Below are 13,663 nucleotides of genomic sequence, written 5' to 3'. Positions count from 1 at the left end.
TCTTACTTTTCAAAAAATTATTGAATTTCTTTTGCTTGTTGCCCTTGCATGAATTTTTCTTTTAATTGATATATGAAAAAAGAAAAATTTTCATACATAAAATGAGGTTTTTTTATTAAAAGAGATATATTTATGTATATATATTTAAGTAAATAGATAAATTATTTGATTTTAAAAAAAAATTCAAAATAAGAGTTATTTATGTTTAAAAAAATTATCTTGATAAGTAAAAGAAAAGAAAAATCTTCTTGAAACAAAGATTTATTTCAAGTCATGATATATAATTTATGGCAGAAAGTAAATTACAAAAGTAAAAATGAAAAAAAAATGTAAACACATCACGGAAGACTTTTTTTTTATTTAATTGACTCTTACCTTCTTTGATTAAAAAGAGAAACATTAAAATAAAGAAACAAACAAGAGCTGCACTGAATGAAGAAAATAAAAGCTGGCACATGTCAGCGTTTTTGTATCTTCTTTTATTTGTTAGCAGCGCAAGCTGCGTTTCTCCCCATTTTTTATTTCTTTTATAACTTGGTCTTTGAAGTGTCGAAGCTCCACGTTTTGTTTCAGAGTGAAGCTGGCGGCTTCTTTCAATTGAAGCGTGCCGCGAGCTCCTTTTAAGTAGAACACTTCCTCTGCCGCGAGCTCCAAAGCCGCGAGCTTCAGAAGCCCAATACATATATTAAAAAAAGGAAAGAACCGCAGTTTGCGAGCTTTAATATTAGAAAAACCCATATATATATTTATATATACATAAAAAAAAAAAAAAAGAGAACCGCAGCTTGTGCTGGTAGTAACCAAAAGAAAAACCAAAAACCTGACATGTGGGCCGGTTTATATTTGTTTCTGTCATTCTAACTTGCCTACAAATAGAAGTTGACATGCAGAAAATTTAGTATCTTTTATTTGTTCTAGTGGTTTCTCTTTCTCTTTGCCTGTTAAATGTTTTTATCAAAGGTTACACACGCAAGAAATTTAAAATAAAATAATAATTATATTTCAAAAACATGCAAGAGCATCAAAATAAGTTTTAAGACAAAAAATCAATTAAATGAAAAAAAAAAATTCTTGTTGTGTTTGCTTGTCTTTTACACTTTTGTTTTTGTAATTTGCCTTTAGCTATAAATTATAATCATGACTTCAAACAAATCCCTAATTTAAGAAAAAAAAATTTCTTTTTGCTTACTAAGATAGTTTTCTTATGAAACATAAATAATGCTTGTTCTAAGTTCTTCTTCTAAAATCAAACAATTTATTTGTCTACTTGAACATATATATATATATACATAAAAAATTCTTTTTTAATTAAAAAACCTCATCTTATGCATGAAAAATTTTCTTTTATCATATAAAAAGATAAAAGAAAATTTTTCATGCAGAGAGCAACAAGCAAAATAAATTCAATTTTTTTAAAAAGTAAGAAAATGCAAATAAAAAGAGAGAGAGAGTAAATAAGAAATTATAAGAAGAAGAATAATAATTTGCTTGCTCAGAAAGATTCACAAAAAGTCATACGTTATTTTGAATTTTGTTTTGCTTGAAATTTGAATGAAGAAATTGTTTATAATAAGTTTTATATTTATAGAGCGTATAGAATCAAGGTTTTTATGACAAAAGATTAACTATCTTTTTATGATTTATATTTTGAGAATCTTATTTTATGAAAAATATATTATCATATGATCAATCAAATATTACATAAGACAATAACGTGTTATTACCTAAAGTATCACTAGCTAAGTACTACCTCGAGACATTACTACTTGAAGTGTTACTGTACAATATATTATAATACAAAATAAAGCTTTTACATTCTTAATTAATGCATAAGAATTATTTTTAAAAAATAATTCTTATGCAGGAGACAAAATGTAGATTGTTAATTTTGATTAATACATATTCTTTAAAAATTATTTTATAATATAATATTATATAAAAAATAATAAAAATAACTATTACAAATGAAGCATTATTTCACGAAAACAACAAAAATAAACGAAGTACTATCTACATTGGTATTTAAATTCAATAAACAAAATGAATAAAAAATTCCCCAAACAATAGAAACTAAATGAGTGATCAATTCCTAATTGAAAGTCATTGTTTTACATAGCTTATTTTAAGATGCTAGACTTAGGCAATTAAGGGGCAGGGCTTAGAGCTCTTGGGACTAATCCAACTCTGATTTTCCTGGGACATGATAGTTATCCATCGCAATTGGCCATTCCAGACGTTAGTGAATACAAGACTATTGTCTTGTAGGAAATAAGAGTGTGTCTGCCTTGACTAACGGGCCAGATTTATTAATTTTTTGATAAAAAAAAAGGTGCTGATATTTGAAAAAGTGTGAGTGAGTTTAAGGGCGAGGGAGCTTCCTCGGTTCCAGTGTTCCACTGCTATGTTTTGAGCTGAATTCAATTCATGAGTGGTGTGAATGCATTGGCTGTTATTCTAACGGCCAAGTCTGGCTATAAGGGCGAGGAGTGGGAGATCAAGGTGATATATGTCCCTTTCTCAGTTGGAAAAAGCAGCTACCAGCTCACTGCTGAGATAGCGATGGAGTCAAATGGATGCTGCGGGTGTATATTGCGCTCTATCGAGGAGGGCAAGGTTATGCACTGCTCTGTTTTCAGCTCTTACTGATATCTTGCAGTGCAGGGGTTTATTTGGTTTTTGTGAAACAGAGTTGAAAAACGGGTGCTAATCCTCCTTGTTTACTCTTACAGTGTTGACATTAAGGGCCTCGTCATTGTATCTGTTCCCACTGATAAACTTACCAGTCAGAATTTGGATGTATAAGTTTCCAGTATTAATGAAATCACAGCTTTTCAACAATATATATAAATTAAGACCCATCTCAATTTTCATCTTATATGCATTATATAAAAAGTGTAAATCATGTATAGACCACTTCGAGGTACAAGTTAACAAAGAAGTCAACAAAGCAGTGACCTTAGTTGAAGCAGAAAGCAATTGCTGCTTTATTTTGAGCCTTTACCAGTTAACCTTCCTTTTCTATATGTTTAGTTTTTACCATAGAAGATAGGTACCCATGTATTACACCAAAGAATGTTTTGGACATATAGCCAATTGTTTTTTCAATGGTTCCTCTACTTCTCACCTTTTTTTTCTTTTTTTTTCTTTTTCTAGTCCTTTATCTCTTTTTGTGCCCCAATGAATCACTTTATCTTTTGGCCCACCAACTTCTTCTAACTTTGATGTTGAAAGAGAACCTGCCTAACTCGCCAACAAAGTTAAGGTCCTTCCCAGGATTGATTCCCAAGTTTACTAGTTTAATTATTCCCATAGTATCTCTGTCAGTATTCACTAATTATAATTAAATAAATATCACAATTCGTATTTTTATATTTTAATTATGTTAATATAAAAAATATTAAAGATATATAAGTAAACATAATAATGATATGTTTAATAACCATATAACAACAGGACATAACTAATACATTTATTAAATATGTTAAAAAAAATTTTATAACATAACACGATTAATAAATATAAGTAAATAATTGACATAATTTTTTTTAACATATTTAACACAATTAATTTAAAATATTTTCAATTAAATATACATTTTATTATTTAAATTTAAAATTAATAATTTTTATGTCTACTCGAACATATATAATATCAGACAGTAACGTCTCTGACATTTTCCTTAATTAAGTAACATGAATCTGATACCTCCTGTGACCACTTGACGTGGAGAATCCGAAAACAGTGAAGCAAAGGGGTAGATGCTATGCCCAACGCAAGAGGTTCCGAAGACAAAAAGGGAAAACGAAAAGTAGAAGAAGAGGTCTGAGACCACACCAATTACTCCAACAATAATAGATTCTAGACATAGGTAGACGATTTGAGCGGTCCTTATGAGTTATGAAGGCAACTGGTACTAATAAAGTTAGGGAAATGAAGGAAATAACATTGAAAGGATACATAAAATGAAAGGTTCTCGGCGCCTTATTAAAGAACCCTAACTTTGTGTCTTTGTCAGTAAAAATACTTAGTCTCAGTTTTCACGTGAGGAATGGTACTGTCAATTATGTAATAAAGTAGTGAGGGCGATGCAAATATCCTTTTTTTCTCCACTAAATCTTATGTATACAGCATTGCTTTTCTTTTTCCTCTTTTTTTTTTTTTTTTCTATTGTGGAGTCCAGACCCACTAATGAAAGTAGACTAATTAGAAAGCAAAACGGATGTCAATAACACTACAACCTTTATAGAAGGTAAAGCAAGTGGGCAGGGGTGGGACAGATGGAGTCATAGCAAAAGATAAAAGCAGATGTTGGCCAACTTTGCTGCATGTAGAGCCATGCGTCTAAACCTTGACGCCTTGGTGGCAATCCCAAATATTGTAAACCGACAAAAAGACCAATTTCAGAGCAATTATCAGCCACTTCACTGTCTTACCAGTGGAAGAAGCTGCGCTGAATAGGAAAAAGAAATGAAGAAGAAGAATGGAAGATGAACAAGAAGAAAAAGGCCCTTTTTTGCATTAATTTTTCTGACCACATTGCTTTGTAGTACATGTTTCCTCCACTGTGCCACGGTGCCTGAACTTGTTTTTGGTTTTCTTTTCCTGTCTTTCCACAGATAATAAAAAACATAAAATAGTTTACAAAACTAAGAGAAAGTAAAGTACCAAAGCTACAGAAAAATTAATGAACCCAGAAAAGGCTTTTAAGGTAAAAGCCTCCTTACATATGCATCTCCACATACTTCATATATCAACTTTACAGGGAGGAGCCCCAAGCAAAGGAACCTGTCCTACCACACCCTTCTTCAAGCCCACCCAAACATCACATTTCACATAAACTCCATACTTCCCGGTCCTTATGGCGCCAGCCTTCCATCTCAATTTCCCCAACAACACCACCCGCAGCGCCACCACCCCGTACGCCTCATCTGTCATTAGTCCATTCACCACCTCCGCCGACGCCGGCACCGTCCCGCTACCAAGCACCGGAGACAGTGCCACCGTGCTCTTTGTCCCATGGTACAGTGGTGGCAAGTCCACTGGAGGAGTTATCTGTTGGTTTCTGTACGAGGCATAAGCTTGCAACTTTTCGTAAAAGATGGAGACTCTCCTGTTGGGGTTTCGTGTAACGATAGTGAACTGCATGGAAGTGGAAATGAAGGGTTGCGAGGTGGCGTTGAGTTCATAGATAGCAGCGCTGACAACAGTGAAACGAGGCTTATGGGGACGGTAGACGAGCCAAACAGTCAGGGCTGTGGCCCCTGCCAAGAGGAGGAATATGAAAATACATAAGCAACAGGAGCGGGCTGCGCCTCCTTGGCTGTACCTCGATGGCTTGGATTTAGTAGGGTTAGGTGGCTTATCTGTGTTCATTTTGGGCTTTTGAGGTTGCTGCTCTTGTGTTTGCTCTTGGTCTGCCATGGAAAACTGAATATAAATGTGAAGGAATTTGTACCTTTACTGTATGATGAATGGAAACTGAAAGGGAGAGGAGGATTCCTGGGTGGTGACGGTGGGCCGAGTGGCAATGTGGAAAATAAAAATAGAGGAGAAGAATATGTGTGACAAATGAAACAAAAAAGGAAGGGAAAAGAAGGGAGAGTTGGGTCGATGCTTGCCAGTGATATTTCTTTCTTGTGTTTTATTAAGGACAATGTGGGTGCTCTTTTCTTTCTCTTAGCTTTTTTCACCCCTTGCTTTTGCTTTCTAACTTATTTGGAGGGAGTGGGAAAACAATGCTATATATCCAGAACAAAAAGAGATGTGAAAGGGAAGCAAATTGGGTAAAGCACTGCCATGAAGCAATTAATAATGCACATGAGAACAGGTTCAATTCAACTATTTAGACACTGCACTCCGATTCTTAAACCCCTCTCCAAGACAATTCTTTGTTGAATATATACTTCCTGTTTCCTCTTTTAATTGCTTCACACCTCGTTATCATTAATCATGCATTCACTACAGATCAATTGTAAAAGATTCTTTATGATTTATCTCTAATAATTATTGGATTATATATTATTCTAAACTCCACAAAAGTAGTTAAAAAAAATGACACATGCCCATTTAATAATTTAATTTTTTTATTGATTTAATTGTATAAATATATTCTATTTAGACACTTATCAACATTCTAATTTTCCCAGTACACTGTTAACATTTATACATCATCAAAAACTACGAAATGTCATGCAATGTTGACCGCCTATATATATATATATATATGTAATCCAATTACTTTCAGATTATTTTATTTTGATAAAACATACGTTTGATAGAAATGCGAACCTGATCAGTGGTACGATGGTTCGTCATTAGCTTTAGCCCTTGCGTCAGTAGGACATTACATGATGCCAGCAGTATATTATCCCTTAATTTGTGGATTGATATATATATATATACTTCCTAACGAGGACTAATACCATTATTACGACAGTGATTTCTCATGATTTGTCTCAAATCTCCTTGTTCAATATTAGAAAACGTTTTGGTACTTTGTTCATGTAAAGGATAGAAGAAAATAGAAGCAAATAGGAGAAAGGGAAAAGGTAAATAAAATGTGTAGTTCCAAAGCATTTCCCCCAAGTGATGGAAAAAAACACATTAACCTTCAATTTGTTTTTTCATGCTTGTAATTTAAAGATGGTAATCCGGGTCCCAAACAAAGGAGCTTTAGTGGGTAAGATAAGAGAAAGAGATTTGAGAAATGAGATCAAGAGATAGGTTCTTTTCTTTGTAATTTATCTTTCTAGATGGTACGCTAAAAAGGGTCGGGCAGTGGCCTGCAGCAGCACCGACAAATGGATAAGTACTTACCCCAACTGTATCTGCATGAGAAGAATAGGTGGCTCTTCTTCGCCTTTTCTACATGCTTGGCTCCGATAGGTTCATGCTTCGTCATTCACCAGATCCCAAGGCTATTCAACCAGGACCCACGTGCACGCATACACGTCACAACTCCCTGCTTTTTGCTCCTCCTTCCATGTGAGAAGTCAAGCATTTCGCTTCACTTCTCTTTACCATTTTAGTTGAAAATCACTTTCTTCACCTTCTGCCACTTAATTTGTTTTGTGTCTCCCCTTTTGTTTCTTCCTTTTGCCCCCAGTCTTTCACAATGGAGGCTGGGCCATATGATCTCATCAAACATTAATCTCTCATAACTGCGTTTCCCGAGATATAGAAATTCAGGATTATCCCTTTCCCTAGAACTATTTCGACTCTATTCAACAATCAGAAGATTTGAATCCAAGTACAATTTTTCTTTTATACAAAAGAAAAAAGGCAGCGAATAGTAAGACCATTATATAGCAAATACAGAATAAGAGCTCTCCTACGCAGTCTAAAAGAGAAATCATTCAGTAGAATAACCAAAGTTGTAAAGAAAAAGAGTCAAAGACACCATACCAATACGTACATTACCCTTTTGAAGCAAAGTTATAAAACCAACCTACCTGCCTAAACTACAATAAGTCAGTTGTCCAATGTGCATACAATCATACATAATCCACGATGAAAAAGAACCAAGACTACCTCACTATAATTACAATGCTAACTCTTTCACTATAATTACAACACTAACTAACCTCGCCCATTGCTACCAGAGAAGCTTGCAAATATTTCAGCTATGACATGATCCTACTTTTACTTTCAAAAAACTTGTTGAATATGCTTGCAACAGAAAATTGAATAGTTTCATGCTTTGATCAAGAATCAATCTCCAAGTCGGTGGGAAAGGCAGGCTTGTATCGTCATATTTTTAGGGCCATCAGCATCACCTACGGGGGTTTCATTCTGCACCTGACGGACAAACTGTCCTCTCACTCGCGGACGCTGCTCTGCTAGTCTTTTCCGGCTCTGATATCGAACCTGTGAAAAAAAGTTACTCATTAAAGAATTAAATAAGCCTCTATAAACTTGTTACTTTCTGATTTCCTTTTCTCACTATGGAGCAAAACAGGACGTTAACTCATTCTAAAGAGGTTGACAGGGTATGTCTTCTGAATCTAAGTTGTTTGGATTTTGAAGCAAATTAAAATTTGAGCTTCTGAGCAAAGTTAAAAATACTTGTAGCTACAGCAGAGCATATATCAAAGAAAGAAAAGACCAGTTAGAATAATAATACTTGGGCAAACATAAATGATGGGTTAGATGGCACCAATTTGATAAGACTGGGCAGAGAGAGCGGCTGTGGTTAAGTGAGACCAACCCACATTTAGGTGAAAAAATGTACACTGTTGTCTGCATATAACCATATTCCCATATGCAAAGCTTGAGTTTATCCTAAACCAATTACAACCATAATAATAGTAGTAATAAGATACCTTTTTCTCAAAGCATCGATCTTTCCGCTTAAGTCGGAACTTTGTCAAAGCGGCTTCTCTTTGGCTGGAGCGATGAGTATCCATCCCTTTCAATCCATCATGATTGAAGAAATTGCTATCATTGAAGCTCTCTGTGATTGTGCCATTATCAACTGCTGCAACAAAAGTAGCACTAGCACTTGCATCGCTCCTAGTCGAAACACCTCCCTGTGCATTGCTGTTTTCATGATTCACAACACCATTAGATAAACTACTGCAACCACTCTGGTTAGCAATAGAAGAACCACACCTTGGTTCCCCAACAGGCTCCTGCTTCTTCTGCTCTCGATCAGTCTGGTCGATAGAACAATTGGTAGCTTCATCAGACAGGTGGTAACCTTGTTCTGAGTCATGAACATCAAGATTAGAGTGCACTGAGGTGCTCACAGGAAAGGGAGAATATTCTCGTTGTCCAGCTGGTTTGGGACTCCATGTGGGGGGTAAACCTGACTGCGCATAATAAACGTGTGGGAAAACGTTCTTACATCCAGCATACATATCATCCAACCTTACCCCTGGAACAGGAATCAGCCCAAGTTGGGCACTTGGACATGTTAGTTCAGATTGACCTGTGACTGGTCTGGGCAGATTCTCCCAACTATCACTCACTAAAACAACATGAGGTTGAGATGTACCATTGCTACTTTCCAGGTGCTGTCCGGATTTACTGTCACCCTCCTTCAATGCAGCTCTATTGCCAGCTCGTGTAGGGAAAATGGGCTGTAATGACTTGCTATTGTTATACCTGCAGAAAGAAACTTAGCAATCATCAGAAGACAAGCTACATAACATTCAAGGAATAGAGATAACGCACACAGCCATCTTTCTTTCAAATTTCAATGAACTGTTTACAGAGATAATCTGGTCCACCAAGTAAAATACTTGGCACAAACAAATTAAAGAAATGGTCACTCAAAGATCATGACAGGTTAAGTCAGTCCCTAGAAAATTTATATATATTTCACTTGCGATTATTTCCCAATCCTAGAAAAGGAGGTACAAGTTGTATATATGCAGGAAGCAGATTTTAATTGAAATATGATACGGTAATTGCATATATCATTCAATTCAAAATACAAGTAGGCAAATTGATAATACTTTTTAATTATGGCCCTTTTATTGGAAATTTCACAGAGTATTCACTAACCTATGTCACTGTAGCCACCTCTAAATTTCCTCCACTGCCCTCAACAGCATTGTACAAGGATTTACCTTTACCTAATCTCTAATTCTCCAGAAGATGTTTCTATTAAATAGTTGTTCCAAGAAACACTGATTTTCCAGAATAGCCAAAAAAAAATTGCTAAAAATAGTAAAACATGGAGAGACAAATAAAAAAAATATTAAAACGGAAGAAAAAGCAACTCTTTCTGTTTCCCCAACAAAGATCAACAACAGAATGGCATCTCAATTTAGCCTAATCATCTGTAGACCTCAAGCTCAATTATACAGTAAATAAAAGAAAGGAAACAGAAAGTTACCATGAAAAAGCCGATGCATCAGAATGGTTTAGTGTAGGCCTTTCACCGGTACCTTGCTTCTTAGTGCTACTTAAACAAGATCTTCTCAAGGAAAGCTCCAACAGTGGAGAAAATTCAAACTTGTTTGCACCATCACTTAAAATAGAAAGCCCAAAAGTGCCCTTTGGTTGATTATCAAATGAACCAATCAAGTCAATAGCTCCAGTTGGAGGTCCAACTAACTCATCATTGCAGCCAACTCTAATCATAACATTCTCATTTTCTCTATCACTTTGTAGTCGAACAGCGGTATCATGAGTCATCCCTTTAACAGAAGCAGGGTTTTCTTCCAATTTAGATGCAGTTGATTCACAAGCGACACTGCAATGAGCAACCTCCTTTTGTAATCTATTTGAATTTTCTGAAACAAATAGCTTGTCAGACATCCCTCGTCATAAACAGGAAAGCAATTTTCTTTCATTTAGCTGAAATTAGAAAAGGAAAATAAAAAAATGTAAAATAGGGTAAAAAGAGATGACAACACACCTTCAGCTTGACCCTTAGCTTGAAGTGACTCTTGACACAATTTGATAACATTTCCTAGCTGCTCTCCGCTTGCATCACTAAAATTTGCACTCGTACACTTCAGCTGTGAAAGACCCTGCATATTTTGCATGTATGTACTCTCAGCTTCCAAGAAAGGCGTTGTACAAGAGCTCTGCACAAAAGATGGCAAAACATGCAGTCTCTACGTGAAACTTCACGAAGCCAACCTAATCTCAAAAAGAAATTTTCCTCACACTATAAGTAGCCTCACATATGCGTTGCATCATGAATACACGACTTATGGCCCCAGATAAAATCAAATAGATCTCAACTGATACTTAGCTTGTCATATTGCAAACACCTAATGAGTTTAACTTCCCTTGGATATGGGACACTCAAAGAACACTACATGTCATGGACATGGATGTTATGAAAGTTTTGCAAAATCATGAAAACGGCTAAACCATTAGATTACAACTCCAGTGGGCTGATAGCATATAAATAGTGACCTCAGTAGAAGCATCCGCAAGCCCTTATTAAACCTATATCACAAGATAAGAAAATGCTCACTTGGGTATCACTTCCTTCTTTATTTTTCTGTGTAGAAGATCCATAATCACTCGATTGATTGCTCTCAGCATTGTTTTCAGCTGTGGCTTCAACTTTATGTTCTGTAGCAGGAAGATTATGAGGAACACGTCCACCACCTAGCTGGTAAAAATTAAAGTAAATACAAAAGGTTCAATCCAAGTTAAATGATTGGTTCGAACAGAGAAAAACAGAACCAAACGTTGAGCATACCGAGTGTCTTCTCCAAACATGCTGCCAGAGGTTCCTTAACTCATTCCTCCGCACAGGCTTGATAAGAAAGTCAGCTGCACCTTTTAACATGCACTTCAAAACCATGCTAATTGAATCATGCGATGACATCACTGTTTTAATCACCAAAAGATAAAATTAAACTTTAACATATTAGCTTCATATGTAATCAAGGATAATTTAAGTTTGAAAGACAATATTAAAGATGGCAGAGCAACAACAAAGTTAGTAGGAAGTCCATACTTATAACAGGAATATTTCTGCAAATATCATGTTCCATGACCAAAGTAAGAAGCGCGAATCCAGATATCGATGGCAGCTCTACTTCAGTCAATATAAGATCAATATTATGCGGTCCACCCTTTAAAGTCTCCCATGCCATTAAACCATCAGGAACTGCCGCAACTACTAAGAAAAACAAATGAAAATTAGATATAACTAAAACAGGGGAAATTAAACCAACAATTTTAATTCGAATATAATCATAGCATGTAGATCTAGAGATAATGATTATAATACTAATCAAATGCAAAAAGGAAAGGTAAAGAAGAAACCTCTGTAACTGCATTTTCGAAGAAGAGCGGTAATAATCTGACGAGTGGAATCATCGGCTTCAACTAATAAAACTCTGAGAACCATCCGAGGTAAGAACCTTTCCCACCTAACAACCTCCGAAGATCCATCTTTTTCCTCGTTCCTAGTCTTTTTCTTCCTCTCCTCCGCCGTCCCTACCTCCATTTCCACTTCCATACCAACTTCACCCATTCTCAAACACCCTGCTCGGTAACACCAAAACAGAAAACCCTAATTTCTCAGTAAAAAGAAAAGCAGAGTGAGCTGAAGGAGATAGAAAGAAAGCCTTTTTTTTTTTTTGCAGTGAAATTATCCAAATAAACTCATCATTAACTAAAAAACTGTAGAAATATCTGAAAAGTGAGAGAAGCAAAAACGGCCTAAAATTTTGATTAGCCAACTTTCGTTCAGGACCGCGAAAACCGCATAAATATCTTCTTCTTCTTGAATAACAAAAGGAAAGAAGAAACGAAGACTTTCTGTTTTCCTCTTAAAAAAAAACCGGGGGAGTGAGTCAGATCAAATCGTGGGCCGCCATTGGCTCCTGGTTGGTAAGATGACGTGGCGCAATACGGGCCACTGTTATTGATTTTTTTGGGGGTTTGTGTGGGGACGGCACTGCGATGATGTGGTTGTGCTCGTCCACGCTGTTGGGTGGGGGCCGCAGGAAGAGGGAAAGGGAACACGTGTTGGGCCGGTGCGGGATGTTCGAGGGAAGATATTTTTTGGTGACTGCTGCCACGTTGGCATACCAATACCACACTTGGGATCTCATGGTGGGGAAATGCGACACGTGGATCGTTTAAGAGAATCTGGCGTTTGTGGCTTAGAGCTTTCTTTTTGGGTTTTATTTATTTATTTTCCTGCTCATTGCTTGCTACATCTGTCTATCTGCTTTTTCTTTTCTTACTGTGGATTTGATTGTTTTTCCTTTATAACCATAATAGCTACAAGTAGGCTGTTGATAAGGTGGGCCCTCCTTTCTTGGTTAGCAAGTTGTACTCTTTATTTTTCTTTATATTTGAATGATGATAGAAAGATTGAAATGAAATGTCCACACTGAAAAAAGAAAAAATAATAATAATAGTATCTGTTTGGGGGATGACCCTCTCCTTGAAGTAGCATTTTTTTTTTTAGTGAGCTTGGCATTTGCAAAAAATAAATATAAAATGACACCCCTTTCTTTAAAAAAACAAACAGAGAATATAATTTGGCAAAGTAAATGTTTTTATAGGTGAAGGCATTAATGGATGGTCAAGCAAATGCTTTAATCTGGCAAATATCTGAAGGGACATTTATTTTTTTTATTTGCTAAAATAAGGGAGCTTTATACAAGATTAGTTGTTGGGTCCAATCAAAACACTATAATTGATGGAATCTCTTGCTCCAATTCTCTCATAGAGTCATAGTGACTCATACCACTTAGACTTTTATAGAATTTTTTACTGGTAATATAATATTACTAATACTAATATTGCACCACCTTATTTTAACTTTATATTTTATTGATTAGGATTCTTCCCAATAATGCCCAAATAATTGAGAAAAATATTACTAGTTAGGCCAAAATGCCCCACATTTTCATTTTTCTTAATAAACATTCTAAGATGTTTTTCAAAGTTAGTTAAGCTATTATTTATAATCATTTTTTTATAAATATTAGCCCAATAATTAATGTAAATAATTTCATTGTATTAAAAATTAATAATTTTTTAAAATTTGGTTAACAAAACCTTTAATACAAAGTAGGGAAAGAGCCAATAAATAGTCTAGGATATAAGCAACGACTATGACTAGTGTAGCCTGTATTAAGTGGATGATCCATGGAGCGCGTGGCGAGCAGCGTGCGCTGCTATCCAGTCGTTTTAACGAGGTACTTTTTCGACTCCGGTGTCTCTCTCCATC

General features: G+C 35.5%; 2 protein-coding genes across 10 annotated transcripts; both read right to left on the bottom strand.

Annotated features, from left to right (window-relative positions):
* Positions 1-4,488: 4,488 nt before the first annotated feature.
* Positions 4,489-5,733, bottom strand: LOC110413871 (Late embryogenesis abundant (LEA) hydroxyproline-rich glycoprotein family). The gene has a single exon (XM_021424873.2). It carries the CDS (start codon positions 5,419-5,421, stop codon positions 4,744-4,746), a length of 678 nt encoding a protein of 225 aa, XP_021280548.1. The 5' UTR covers positions 5,422-5,733; the 3' UTR covers positions 4,489-4,743.
* A 1,640-nt stretch (positions 5,734-7,373) lies between these two features.
* Positions 7,374-12,226, bottom strand: PRR9 (pseudo-response regulator 9). Of its 9 annotated transcripts, XM_021424673.2 has the most exons (10): positions 11,740-12,215; positions 11,429-11,593; positions 11,168-11,298; positions 10,937-11,077; positions 10,367-10,538; positions 9,842-10,241; positions 8,996-9,105; positions 8,748-8,875; positions 8,322-8,654; positions 7,374-7,866 (listed from the first exon to the last, which is right to left on the bottom strand). In XM_021424673.2, the coding sequence occupies exons 1-10, from the start codon at positions 11,948-11,950 to the stop codon at positions 7,711-7,713; spliced, it is 1,947 nt and encodes a 648-aa protein (XP_021280348.1). In that variant the 5' UTR covers positions 11,951-12,215; the 3' UTR covers positions 7,374-7,710. The 9 variants fall into 9 exon arrangements, with proteins under 9 accessions (XP_021280348.1, XP_021280343.1, XP_021280346.1 ...); XM_021424668.2 differs by having other exon boundaries at positions 8,322-9,105; positions 11,740-11,963; positions 12,166-12,226; XM_021424671.2 differs by having other exon boundaries at positions 8,748-9,105; positions 11,740-12,216.
* Positions 12,227-13,663: the final 1,437 nt, after the last annotated feature.

Source organism: Theobroma umbraticum, unplaced genomic scaffold, assembly GCF_002168275.2.
Source record: "Theobroma umbraticum cultivar Fairchild unplaced genomic scaffold, ASM216827v3 scaffold_4.1, whole genome shotgun sequence".
Lineage (NCBI taxonomy): Eukaryota > Viridiplantae > Streptophyta > Magnoliopsida > Malvales > Malvaceae > Theobroma > Theobroma umbraticum.
Note: the sequence above shows the minus strand (reverse complement) of the source record. Positions and strands in the feature narration are given on the sequence as shown.

What these genes read in the sequence shown, in the direction of transcription:
- LOC110413871 (XM_021424873.2), bottom strand. Translation starts at nt 5,421, where the DNA reads ATGGCAGACCAAGAGCAAACACAAGAGCAGCAACCTCAAAAGCCCAAA.
- PRR9 (XM_021424668.2), bottom strand. Translation starts at nt 11,950, where the DNA reads ATGGGTGAAGTTGGTATGGAAGTGGAAATGGAGGTAGGGACGGCGGAG. An exon ending in ATGTTTGGAGAAGACACTCG is followed by an intron (nt 11,078 to 11,167) that starts GTATGCTCAACG and finishes AATTTTTACCAG; the next exon opens with CTAGGTGGTGGACGTGTTCC. An exon ending in GATGCATCGGCTTTTTCATG is followed by an intron (nt 9,106 to 9,841) that starts GTAACTTTCTGT and finishes TTCTTTCTGCAG; the next exon opens with GTATAACAATAGCAAGTCAT.